Raw genomic sequence first — 14016 nt, 5'->3', positions numbered from 1 at the left:
GGTATGTTTGGATGTTTGGAGGTGAAGCGAGAGGCTATTTACAAATCTTCCACTCCACCAGACCTGGTCTTAACCCCAGGAATGAGCCATGAAATTACTCCATTTTGAAAGAGCAGAGAGAGGGGGGGGGGGGGGGAATTCTGGTTGCGGCTAAAAATAAATATAAAACCCAGGAACCCAGGGGGCTTTTCCCATGATGCATTGCAGTATATTACCCACTCTGACATGAGACACTGGGGCTGAGGTCTACCTCTCACAATCCATCAGTGTCACAGGAACACGCAGACACGGAAACGGGAGTAAACAATGGACATCCGCGACAACACACCGACTCTCATCAGGACACTAACGAGAGAAACGCCGGCTAAATCTGTGGGTATGATTGTGTGTGTGTGTGTGTGTGTGTGCCTCGGCGAATGCCAGGACACGCCAATGCATACGTGAATGTGACTCATGATGCCAGCATGAGGATCCGCATATCCACACATCTGTGTAATCCCTGTCTGCTTCAGTTTAGGCCAGCGGATCGGAATAAAGCTACAGAGAGTCTGTATATATATATGCAGCCATGTGGATGGAGGCTGAATTCTGGATTTAAACTGCAGGGCAATTAGGGCTCACGATGCTGGTCGCTGTAGAAGTCCATCTAGTCTGCACCCTGAGAGCACAAAGAAGAACAAAGCCGAGCGCCTTGGCTTCCTCTTTTTAGGCAAGAAAAACTTGAGTTTCCGTGTCACGGTTGTGTCATGTTGTCTGTCCAAAATGTCATCACTATTTATCCTATTAGACATTTGGGTAAAATTGTCATAATTAGCGTAGAAAGTGTCTTAAAGCTGCATTCTCTCTAGTGTCCACCAGGGGGCGACTCCTCTGGTTGTATAGAAGTCTATGAGAAAATGACTCTACTTCTCTCTTGATTTATTACCTCAGTAAACATTGTAAACATGAGTTTATGGTCTCAATCTCTAGTTTCAAGTCTTCTTCAATACAGTATGATGTTCATTTAGTAAATGATGGTCCATTTAGAGTCAAACAGACCATAAAGCAGGGGATGCTTTAGGGCGGAGCTACACAGTGATTGACAGGTCGCTACCACGTCTGGGAGGTGTCCGTGTTTTCATCTTACAAATTTAACCCTTTCAAAGTGTGTTTTCACTTCATGAAAGTTCATTTTAACATTTTGGTTGCCTACAAAGTTCTTATTCAGCGTTCTGTTGTACTTAGCTCCGCCCTCTCGTGTCACTTCTGGTCCTCCAAGATGGCGACGACCAAAAACCGAGATGGCAATGGCAGAAAATGCCAAACTCAAGGCTTCAAAACAGCAGTCTAGAAACTAATTAGTGACGTCACGGTGACTACGTCCACATCTTATTTACAGTCTGTGGTTCATCCTTGAGTCAAAGTGGACGTTTGTGCCAAATTCAAGGAAATTCCCTCTTGGCGATCCTAAGATATTACATTCATGAGAACGGATTGGATGGACGGACAACCCTCCAGCCTTCCGGTTGTCGCCGGCGTGGAGGCATAAAAGAACCGGAGGCCCCGGCATTGAGGACAACATGACTTCTACTCTCTTAACTCCCCACTCACCACTCCGGCCCCCACCGCACTTCCAACCGAGACAGACAGGACTATTGATTATCCATCACTGTGTCAGAGAACATACAATTACAGATCACTTTAGATAAAACACACAAACTCAGTCCACCTCGCTCCTCCACCCGAGGACACCGGCTGTCATATCCACTCCGGCTCACAGCAGCTCAGAGCATGTCTCGCACAAGAGGAGGAGGAAGGCAGAATGTCACCGAGGAGGAGACGGGATGCAGAGGTCTGACATGGTCGTGCCCTCTTAAGGAGGACGAAGGAATGAACAAAGACAGGAAGACGGCGTGAAGACGACGCGTCGCAGAGCAGCGAATGGATCGAAGATTAACGTTAATATTAATTGCTTCGGGAATTGAACGAGAGGAAACGACGAGCGGATGAGATCACGTGATTGTTTTCTCTCCCCTTCACAGCAGCCAGGCCTCGGTATGACGACACGGGCAGATTAGATCTCGCTGACGGATCGATAACTCAGAGCAAATGAATGTCAAGAGCAGAAGCGAGGAGGAGGTTGAGTAATAGAATGTGAGGTGCGATCAGGCTGTTTTCACACGGCATTCGTAGCTCTACCTACGAAAAAGAACGTGCTGTAATTCGTGGATATGCCACGAAATTGCGTACTTCAGTAACGGCACTTCCGTTGTTATTTCAAACCAAACCACCATCTTTTCTTAAACCTAACTAAGTATTTCACCATCTTTTATTAAACCTAACTAAGTATTTCAACACCAGATTTTTCGGGTGAACTGTCCCTTTAAGCCCCTTTTAAATTTTAAAGCAGCAATAAGTGATATTTCTCTTCATCACTCTGCATTTTCAGGAGAAAAATTGAAATTCATGTACAAGCTACTGCAGTCATATGTTGCAAATGTTGACCCTGACACCGTCCACATACAGCTCCTGTTAGCTTCATTTGCATAATGAATCCATTGTAAAAAGAATTATAATAATAAAAAGACGCTTTAAACTGCCAGAGCTCTTCAAGGGCGCACGCCATCCGTGTTCATTTGCGTGATGTTGTTTATGAGATATTGAATTATTATTCGACAAGCCGGCCTAACTTTGAGCGGATCAGTCCTCTTCACACGCTGCCACTACTGTGTTGAAAACTTTCCACAAATCCATTTAAATTAGCCTGCGTAGGACTTCCAAATGGATCGTTGCGCCCCAGATGAGATAGAACACAAAAATCGGGGGGAAATTAGATTTAAAAAGGTCAATCAGGCAGAGCACATGTTAAACTCACATGTCGGTGATATCCACAAGCAAGCATTGTAAAAGGTTAAGATGATTCGTTAAATGATTTAATATCGCGAAAGGTCAAACGCAAGAGATCGAACATCAAAGTCAGCATCGAAGTCCAAAGTTTTACACTTTTGACTTGCAGATTCGCAAGATTTCCGAAGTTTCAGTGCAGAGGAAGTAGAAGAGAACGTCGGCATTATGTTCTTCTGAACATGTCGAATTACAGTCATTTCAGCCGTCACAAAAGAATAACACATCATTCCTCAGCTTTCAAATCTCCATTCATGCTGAGATCAAAACTGTCTTCTCGGTTTATTCTGTCACGATCAGCGTCCTCCTCTGCAGTTCTACTCGAGAAGAATCTAAAAATGACGCCGAGGATGTGAAGTGAACACAAGCGTCTCGGCTTTGACAAGATTGGCTTTTTAAATATTTAGAGTTTGTTTACAGCCGTTTCATCCCCCAAGGTGGCAAAAATGTTCCGCCTGAGGGGGAGTTAACAGATGTTTGGGTACAAAAAAGTACTAAAATACTCCATTTCCATGTTGACTCCTGTCCTCGATAAAGGCACAACACTGAATAACCAGCAGGAAGTCATCAAGCACAAAGAAAACAGTCTGCACACGTTTCAATATCAAAACATAATCTTTTTGTTTTTCAAGTGCAATTTGAGCTGATCATTTGGAACCAAAGCGCCACGAGCCAGATGGACTGCTAATGAACTCCAAAGTGATTCAAGCAATCAGACAAACAGGTTTTTGCCATTATCTCTGTCTAAGCTGGCATTACAGAAGCATTTCACGCACACGCCTCAACGTGGCATTCTGGATCCTTGAGTTCACAAATACCTTCAGTGAGCGCCTGCAGGGCCGTCCGGCAGGGATCCACCACGCTCTGTCTGCTGAGCATACCGGCTCCGTACACTCTTTACACGAGGCCGCTGCCATGTGCGGGAAGGATCGACTTCACCGCAGCGGAGCCGAGTGGAGAGTCTGAATGGACTCCGGCTCGTTTTGATTGTCACATGCGGTCCGTGAATCGATGCGGTGCACTCACACTGTGGCCTGGTGAGACCGAGACCGGGGTGTAGAGGGAGGGGAGGGGGGGGGGGGGGGGGGGGGGACTCAATACTTTATTGAATCTCCATGAAAATCACACAAGCACTCTGCTTTGTTTGCACATGTGTGTCGCTGCTCAGAGACGGGAACGTCTGAGCAACGTAGCGTGGAAACAAAAAAAACAAACCAGTCGTTTTGGCACAAAATGTACACAAACACAAAAGGTTATTGAGCACCGAGGGGTTTGCAAACAATGAAATGAATAAATGACCGTTGTGAGTTGGCTGATAATCTGCTCGACACCATCCCTGCATCCACACAAAGGCGACCGGGACGAGGGGATAAAAGGAAATAAAGAGGAATGAAAAAGAAAGGGCTTATAGAATGGCCGGGGGGGGGGGGGGGGGGGGGGGGGGGTAACTGGTGGAGGAAAAGAAAAAGATAAAAGTTAATGCTCTACAGACGCTGAGAGGTAAACAGAGAGAGAGGAGAGAGGGCAGGGGGGGGGGGAAGGGAAATGTGCCGATGAATTTGAAGCTGAGATAGACGGCGAGAGAAAAGTAGAGACAGGGAGCGAGTTTGTAGATCCGAAAGCTGCATAAATGATTAGAAACAGCAGCTCGGCGGCGTCGGAGGTGGAGGTAATGTAACATCGGAGCTTTGAAGTTTTTAAAAAGTTTGTTGTGCTCCTGTGTGATGAGATCCAGGAGGCTGCCTCTAATCTGTCCCAGAGGGGGAGGGAAGGAGAGAGAGAGAGAGAGAGAGAGAGAGAGAGAGAGAGAAACAAGGTGGGGAGCAGATGCAAAGGTTGTGGCAGGGGGCCACACACAGAGGGAGGGGGGGGGGGGGGTAGGCAACATGGAGACAGGTGAGCGGGGAACTGCAGCACCGCCACTGGCAAAAAACAAGAGACAACTCTGCTCTACTTCCTCCGAACCTGAAACTTTGGCGGCAAAAGATGGAAAAGATGCGACAAAAACCACAGACTGTATGTAATATTTGGGATATTTGTCGCAGGCACAGTCCACTTGGAGTCAAAGATGAACCGATTATGACCTCATGTCCAAAGATTCCTGTGATATCTTGGAAACGCCTTGAGCGTATTTCTTCATGTTTGGTACGTAGACTGCTGTCGAGCTCGCCATTTAGTTTTTTTCTGCAACCAGAATTGACACGAGAGGGCGGAGCTAAGTTCAACCATTCGCTGAATAAGAATGTTACAATTTACTTTCATGAAGTGAAAACAGTGTGAAAGGGTTAAAGTTGTAAAACAAAAACACGGACAAACTACCAGACCGGACAACGCCGTGGTAGAGACCTGTCAATCACAGTAAGCCCCGCCCCTAAAGCATCCCCTGCTTTATGGTCTGTTTGACTCTAAATGGACCATCATTTACTAAATGAACATCATGCTGTATTGAAGAAGACTTGAAACTAGAGATTGAGACCATAAACTCATGTTTACAATGTTTACTGAGGTAATAAATCAAGAGAGAAGTAGAGTCATTTTCTCATAGACTTCTATACAACCAGAGGAGTCGCCCCCTGGTGGACACTAGAGAGAATGCAGCTTTAAGGGGCTTTACTTTTCATAACTGGAGGTTGCCGCCTGGACAAAACCCTGTTTCTCTCAGCAGCAGACGTCCTCAGTGGGAGAGGTCTGTGTGCACAATTCAGTCAGACGTGTTTGGTACAGGCCCTTCAGGAGCTTCCCTGTTTTCAGTCTTAACAGCAAGACAAATTAGCTTAAACCTGGGGGGGGGGGGGGGGGGGCACTCGGCCCTCTGTATCCGCTCCCTGCAGTCCCACCTGTCTCTGTGGGACTCTGCGGCATGCTGTGCAGATTTGGGGGTCTGTCCTTCTCGGCTTAATTGCCGTGTTATCATGTCTTCTCCTGCACTGCCACTTCGTCCAGTTCTTTCCGTCAGATGCACATGCCAATTATCCCTCCTCCACACACACACACACACACACACACACACACATACACACACACATGGTTTCCAGAGGCTGCGCTGTCAGGTAACATGGCGGACAGCAGCTGGTACAAAGCGGGCAGTTTGGGATGAAACAGGGAGAAGAATCAAAGCCAGTCTTTATGCACACATCAATGCACATAAAGTCCCAGCAGGAGCTTCTCTTCCAGGCCGAACGGTCCCGAGGGAACCTTCCTACTCCCCGTTCCCTCTCCGTCCTTTTACTCTGAACACACTCACCCTGTCTTCTATTCATCCCTCTGTGCTTGTTGCTTTTCCAGCGGATTATCTCATGACAACGTGTTCATCAGTGAGTATTAGAGGCGCTTGTACTGCGGGTGTCTTTTTTTGGATAGATCCAGGCTAGCTCTTTATGCTAAGCTAACCGCCCATGGCTGCTGCTTCATATTCATCATACAGACATGAGAGTGTTATTAAAGATGTGATAATCTTGTATTAGTCCCACAGCAGGGACATTTGCAGGATTACAGCAGCAAAGTGGACGGTGCAACAAGAGACATCATTAGAAAAACTAAACAAGACAAAAAAAGAGATATAATAAATCTTCTCATCCAACTCTCTGCAAGAAAATGAATATGTGAGTTATGTGAAATATTCCTTTAACACTCTCGTGAGCAGACACTAATGTAGTTCTATCAAAACTAAATGTTTCTTTAACTGTAATAAGAGTGTGGAAAGACGATATCGTATTTCATCCCGATATACCGGTATTGATGATATTTAAAGATGACATATTGCTTTCATGTTATTATAATAAACCTATATTAGAATTGTGCCAATAATCCAGCGCCTCTTACATCATTTTGAATATAAAGTTGTGTTAACAGACTACACTCGTATTTAGAATTGTATTCATTTGCCGAGAAAGAGACGTTCACTGACAGCATTATTTTATGATAAATTTTAAAATGTTCTATAGAAATTGCGATAATGCTGTTATTATGAATTCTCTAGTCCACGATAATTGTGTTGTGAACATCTGATATCAAACAGAACCTGCATCTGATGTTCTTTATGCCTGTTTCACTGTGAATTTGATCGCCTGAACAAACTTTTAGAACGGCGCAATTAAATACAAAGTGAATGCAAAGACGTGAATAGACGTGTTTGCATGAAATATATGAACTCGATGTATATAGACCATAGACTATGGTTTGTATGGTCGCTGCTGTATTTATGCCTAGATGTCGTTATTTTGAGTGTTGATGGAGCAGCTACGACGTCAGCAGCCAAGAGATCCAAACTCCATCAGAAAACAAGCATTTTAAAATCTGTTTACTTGTTGACCTGAAAACCACAAATTCAGACTTTTAACAAATCAGCATCATTATGTAGTTATTTCAGCATCCTTTTTGATCGGTTTATTATCATTTAATAACAGCAAAATCAGTTTTAACCCGCCGACGTTTGCGAAGCAGCAAAAATTATCTTTGTGTTGGTGTCAAAACACAAAAAAAAATCTCACTTATTAGTGTGATTGAACCGGCTTCCATCCACAGCTGCAATAGTAAATGTCTTTAACAACAATCGCTACACTAATAGTCAACGTAATTAGGTAATTTGGAAACTACTTCCTTCTCCCATTTACTGAGGCAAATACATCAGAGCGCACCATCGATGTCAGGTCTTCAAACACTATTAGCTCTCCGTTGATAACTCCCCTGATGTTGACTTCTAATGACGCCAGATGTTTCTCTACAGCGAAGTAGAGACTCTTCTTAGCGACCCACCAATTAGTCCTCTTCAGTGTGTGTGTGTGTGTGTGTGTGTGTGTGTGTGTCGCAGTGATTTCAGTAATTCTGTTCCAAACCAGATCTCACTTCTCTCCATTCCAGTGATTCTCAAAGTGGCTCTCTGTGGGGGGGCGCACGAAATGATTTGCTATAAATTACAAAATGATGCGGTGTCATTAAAAAGTGCAAATGTACAGATGGGGACCATTTGAACACAATAAAACGAGCATATTGTGTCCATAACGTTAGCTTTGGGCCAAAAGAAACTCGTGATATGTTGGTGTTCAGTTTGAAAGCACTTACTGAAATACAGAACGTTTAAATATATGGGTTAATTATGCTTTATTGCTTATTATGGATTCATTGTTCATCATAAAGGATTGTCTCGTCTTATTTGAACGTGTTTCAAATTGAAATATGTTTCTGTTCATCACCGTACGAACAACGTATCCTCGTACAACGGTTCGTGTATCTTATTAAAGGTTACGCCTCATTTTTCGTCCAGCAACACGAGTCGACTTCCGCTCCTTACACGGATACATTCTTTTCAAAATAGTTAAGTCAGTTTTTCGGAAAAAATCGTCGTTTGGAAGCGCCGTCACTGGAGTAGCTACGCAAAGTTACGTGACAAAATCAATGAACAGCGGCCTCCTGGCTGGAAGGTCGCCGTTAGGCCCGATGTGTGCTTCAGAGGAACCCTGATAACGGAAACATGTTGTGTGATATCTGTGCTGGATGAGAGATTCAGCCTGAGAAGTTCTAGAACACAAATAGTTCCAATGGCATCCAAGAGTACAAGTGGTAGTAAGCAAATGCTTCGTAGGTGTTACGAACACACACACACACACACACACACACACTCTATCTATTCAACTCTGCTGAACCATTTCCTTATTATTATTCAGCCGGCTCACAGACACAGACTTAAACACACTCCAATTATCCCTCACAGACATCATGTTAACAATGGGGCATTAATAGCACATGTGTTGTTCACTTGCTCTTTCTCTTTAAGTCACACACACACACACACACACACACACACACACACGCACACACACACACAGGCCCATGTCTGAGAGCCATTACATCTACACTCGTGTTAACTGAGGCATAATAACTTTAGATGAAAGAGGACAAGAGAGAGGAGCTTTATTATGCAACCCTTTAATTACTTCACTTTCAGCCAAATGAGGTGCTCCTCATCCAGCCAGACTTTCCAACTTTCCCCCCGCTGTCACCCACCACAGAGGCTGTAAAGGTTAAGAAAGATCCGTCTCTGGGGATCCTTTTTTTTGTAAAAACATTCATTCCGGTCTTTTGATGACGCAGAGATTCTTGCAAACTTAGAATACTTGATTTGTGTCCGTTTTGTACATCGTTTGTCTCCATCTGCGAGTGCATGAACTGTGTGCATAGCTAGAGTTTATCTAGAAGAATGTGTGTCGGCCTGTGTGTGTGTGTGTGCGTGTGTGTGTGTGTGTGTGTGTGTGTTTGCTCCTGCCAACACCCAAAGCCTGCAGAGCACCAGTGACCCGATATGTAGGGCGAGACCGAGACGTCGGGGTGACAGCTCAGAGCCCGCCCCCACTGACTGCCTGTAACCTCGGCTGCCTCCCGTGACGACGGTTCGGTCTTGTTTCCACTTTCAGCGTCTGTCATTCAGAGCTCAGTGAAAAAAATAAATAAAGAAACTATTTCTGGGGCAACGCTCTGTAAAACAACAACATTGTAACAGGACTGGAGGACAAGACAGAACCAGATGAAGTGGAATGAGAGGAAATAACTGCTTTTAGGGCGATATATATATCGGGACGCAAACTGATGGCTGTTTATTCCTCAAAGCAACTGTCAGGATGTGCAAAAGTCTTACATTGCCCCCGGGTGCGTGTACAGAGTCAACATATACATGGCTGCACATGTATCGCTGCAGGATTTTCTTTTTCCTGTTTTTTCCAGCCTCACAGCCTTTTGTGACCAGCAGCACTTAGGCGATCACGTCCCGCTGCTTCTATCGCCCACTTTAACGGGACAAATCCCTCCTAATCTACGGATAAGGCACAACAGCCACATGTCTCAGTGGATTTCCAACTAAATCAGGTCAAAAGGGTGCAGATGCTCTAAAGAGCATTATTCTACACAAAGAGTGCACGGACAGCTTTTTTTTGGTCCCCACCGCCGCACGATGTAAATGGAAGCAAAAGGACCAAAGTGAAGGATTAAAACATCCGAACGTCTGAAGAAAACACGGCTGAAAAAAAGAAAAGCAATGACATCAAGGAAGAAGAATTCCAGCTACCGGTCTGGGATTCCAAAGCTAAATACAGATCAAAGTCAAATATTATTTCTCTTTGTCAAATATAACCTGTAGATGTTGTGTAAGCGACGGTCTCCGGCATCGTATCGTCTTTCTGAGAATGAATCATTTAAGAAGAAGGGGGCACACGAGGTAGTGGGTTACATTCAGCCTGCAGGACATTTTCTGGGCTGTGACATTAAAATCAGAGTGGGTTCTTATTTGACTGGCTGAGAGGCAGAAAATCTGATTATATGTACACGCAAACAGAAACCTGCATGTCACATTAAACTACTCTAACATCCATGTAGCTCGAGCAACGTTATAAATCTCTGCTATGTATATTTGACATGGCGTGAGGTAATTCTTCAGAGTGCCATATGGCTTTTATATATCGCAGCCGGAGATTCCTCTGGGCTCAGTGAGTTCAAAGGGAAAAAGAGGGAAACGTTCGCTGAGTGAAAGTCTCGTTTTGTCAATAAGCACGCAACAGATTGTGGGATTTGACGTGATTGGAAAAGAGGCTTTTTTTATGAAACTCCTGAGGGATGCCATAGGTGGATGACAAGAGAGAGAGAGAGAGAGAGAGAGAGAGAGAGAGACATAGAGAGAGAGAGAGGTGAGAATAAAGTGCAGCTGAAAGGAAACACGAATAACAGTCAAACAAAAGCAGTGAATGTGTGAGAAAAAGGGAGTAATGTAGGAAAAATACATTAAGATTCAAGATTCTTTATCGGCATTATGCAAGCACAACGCAATTGCAGTTGCATCAACATCAAACTGTATTAAAGACTGTACGAATATTTTACAAAGAATAAATTAAGAGTGAGATAAGAGGTAATAAATATCAGCGATAACAAGTAAAGAAACTAAGCAATGTAAGTGTAAAATATGAGCAATATGGTCTAAACACCAACATTGTAAAACACTCGTCATTCAAACTCAAAAACAAGCGGCGACGTATGCAGGCAATCATGTTAAAGTTTGTATAAGATATTTAATACATTCTCTCCTTAAACAAAATGAAACTAACAAAGCTGTCTGCGGGCGTAGCAGCGGCCGAGTGGGGACGATGTACTCGACAGTGTGTAGCTGTTAGCTGTTAGCTGTTAGCCAAACAAACCACCCAAAACAACACAAGCGAGCGCACTCAGCTGTGTTATCACTAGCGGCCGGTTAAGAGTGGTGAGTGAGGAGTCAGCAGGCAGTCGATTGCCCTATACAACAGGCAATAAAAGGTGTTGTGAGAAAGTGCGAGTCTTTGAGCACGCAGCCTGAACTGTGCCAGCCCCGAAATATGATCCAGTTTTGCTGCAACAGAGTGTGAGATTAGCCGTGGACAGACGCAGAGGTGCACACTGGTGATCCTGCGGGCGGAGATATAACGAGTGTGCAAAGCAGCAGCAATAAGTTCAGAGAGTCACAGACAGTCGAGCTGCATTTAAAACAACTCGTTCTCACCTCCTCAGCTGTGGAGCTGACACTCGGCCGCCCATTGACACGGGAAATGTAAGCAGCACTGTGACAGCCATACACTGTATATATATTCACATATTTACTATTACACACACATCAGGGGACACGGCAGGAGAGGAGAGAGAGAGAGAGAGAGAGAGACAGTAGAATATGCAGCAAGAAATATGCAGAAGGTGAACCGTATGAAGGTAGGACGACTGAAGAAAAAAAACAAATGTGTGAAATATAGTCTGGAGGAGCAGAGAGAACGGCTAAGACGCTGATAAGAGCAGAAGACAGAGAGCAACATTGATTTCTATTTTGGGAAAAAGGTACGACCGGTGGTCTAAAACATGTTCAATGTCAAAGTCACACATACGGACTCTCTTGTATGTGCATATAAACCATCTCACATGCAGATCAGACCTGTCACAGATCGTGCATTCAAGATTGCGAGCGGCAATGTAATTGCTTTTTTTTCCCTCCTTTGCGGTGGCGGCGGCGGCGGCGGCGGCGGCGGCGGCGGCGGCGGCGGCTGAACGTGACTTGAGCTCCTGAGTGCGCGCGGATGATGTCTGCCTTGTTACGGTGCAGCCGCAGCCATTAGCCATTTGGTTTAATGGGCAATCTGCACCACGGGCTCCGCTGACCCCCCGGCACTCGGTAGGAGGAGCAGGCCAACCTATTAACAAAAGAGTGAAAAGCTCCGAGCTCACCCTCTCACGCAAGGCCACACTTAATTAGACTGTTTGTCTAGCAGACTCTAATGGGAAGGATAGCGCGTGGAGGGGGGGGGGGGGGTGACTTCTCTCCTTGAAACTGCAGGCTGAAAGACATCTGGCCAAGGATGAAGACTGAGGACACGGGGGTGCTAGTGGAACATGGCCTCGTAATGTTTTGGCGCTATCCATAAAAATAGAGTGTTGAACGGACTTTGACCGGTTTTCATTTTACCAGTGCAAAGAATAAAGGCGATTGTTGTTGGTTTTCATGTTGTCACACACACACGTCAGTGGGGCCGTTCGTTAGCTAGTTAGCTCGTCAGTCAATCAGTCAAAGCTTTATTTATATGGAACCTTTTTAACGAATCAAATGCAAAATCAAAGTGCTTTAAAAATGACTGACAAGGTCGAAAATGGAGTGAAGAAAGAGACTAATGCGCACCAAATTAAGATAAGACAAAGAAAATACAACAAAGAAAAGAGCATAATAAAATAAGAAATATAATATGTACAAATACTAAAACCATAGCGTATAACATTTTAGTAAATCTGACGTAATAATAAGCAATAATAATAAAAAACATAAAAATTAGATTGGATAGATGGGTTATTAGTTTCTGTTTAAACATATTAATATTTTCAGCCTGTTACCGGTGTAGCATTAAAGCGTAGCTAGCTTTACCCTGCTAGCTCCACCGTGCTTTAATGCTACACTGGATACAGAAAAAGTTTTCCCTCATCTGTCGATAGCGACGTGTTTTCCTACGCTGTGACAACACTGTGAAGCATTAAGTTAAGTTTTACTCATTAACTCAGGCTCTCTGCGCTTCGTAACGTTACTCAACTTCTTGTTTTAGTCGTAATTGTTAAAAGCTCACCTCAGTGAGTCCGCGACTTGCCGTAAATCTGTTAGTTTATACGGAAGTTACGTTCCCAACGGTCCCAACGGTCCTCCTGTTCTATTTCTACGGCCTCATCACATTTTCCCAGGGCAGATGGTAATGATGCAGATCAACAATGGACAACAATCATAAATGTTAAATTGAGTAATTACAATAGCGTCAACATAATTATAGCCAGAGAAAAAGCACAGAAACGTTTTCTCTGAAAGGCCAGAACACATTGATTAGATTGATCAAGCAGCGAGAAGGAGAGACAGTGAGTGAGTTTACGGGTATTAAGTCAGTAAGTGACAACAGTTGGATACATCAGGGACATAACCCCTGTATGAGATGATATCTAATTAGTGCAATCCTTCAGAAAAATTACATTTCTCTTCTTCATCCATCCCTGTACCCTTTCAGCCCTCTCCCTCGATGCCTCTCCCGGTTGCAGAAGGCTAATTAAAGGAGCGAAAGGAGAGAAATTGGATATGGGCCTCTGCGCACACTAATTCAGGGAGAGAAAGAGGAAGGAAGGGAAGGAGGAGGGAGGGAGGAGGGAGGGAGGAGACTGGAGGGTGAAGTGGGGGAGGAGTCGGACCCGGGACGAGGGCGCTGGATCAGAACCGTGACGCCTTGTCACTTCTGTAGGTATTAAAGTGACGGTGACGTTAGCGGCGCGAGGGCGGACGGGACGAGCGAGTCGAAGTGTGACGCCTCGGGACACAATCCAAAAAAAAAATCCTGATCCTGATTTATGCCGAGGCGGACTTTCTTTAACCACTCCATCAATCTCTGGGAGGACCTGCAGGACCAGAGCGTCAATGTTTATCTACAGAATCACCCTCCTGCACACTGGGGTCAGAGGTCAGAGAGGGGCACTGGATAAATCCACTAGATCAACAACTCATTGAAAATGTCCTCCCATCAACACAAACTCTAATAAATGGTTTATTCGTTTGAATAAAATTGTATTTCTATCATAGCGAGCAGTCTTAAGTGCATTCAACCTGAGATACAG

At 44.5% G+C, this 14016-nt stretch overlaps 1 protein-coding gene across 1 annotated transcript in view; it reads right to left on the bottom strand.

Annotated features, from left to right (window-relative positions):
• LOC306712291 (sterile alpha motif domain-containing protein 10-like) overlaps positions 1–3762 on the bottom strand; it is a gene marked incomplete at both ends in the record, with an annotated part of 36391 nt that extends 32629 nt beyond the window's left edge. The window contains one exon of the mRNA XM_079181505.1: positions 3702–3762. Coding sequence (XP_079037631.1) covers positions 3702–3762 — 61 coding nt within the window. The remainder of the gene's footprint in view (positions 1–3701) is intronic.
• Positions 3763–14016: the final 10254 nt, after the last annotated feature.

Source organism: Pholis gunnellus, assembly GCF_910591455.1.
Source record: "Pholis gunnellus genome assembly, chromosome: 2".
NCBI lineage: Eukaryota > Metazoa > Chordata > Actinopteri > Perciformes > Pholidae > Pholis > Pholis gunnellus.
This window is presented reverse-complemented; position numbering and strand designations above follow the sequence as displayed.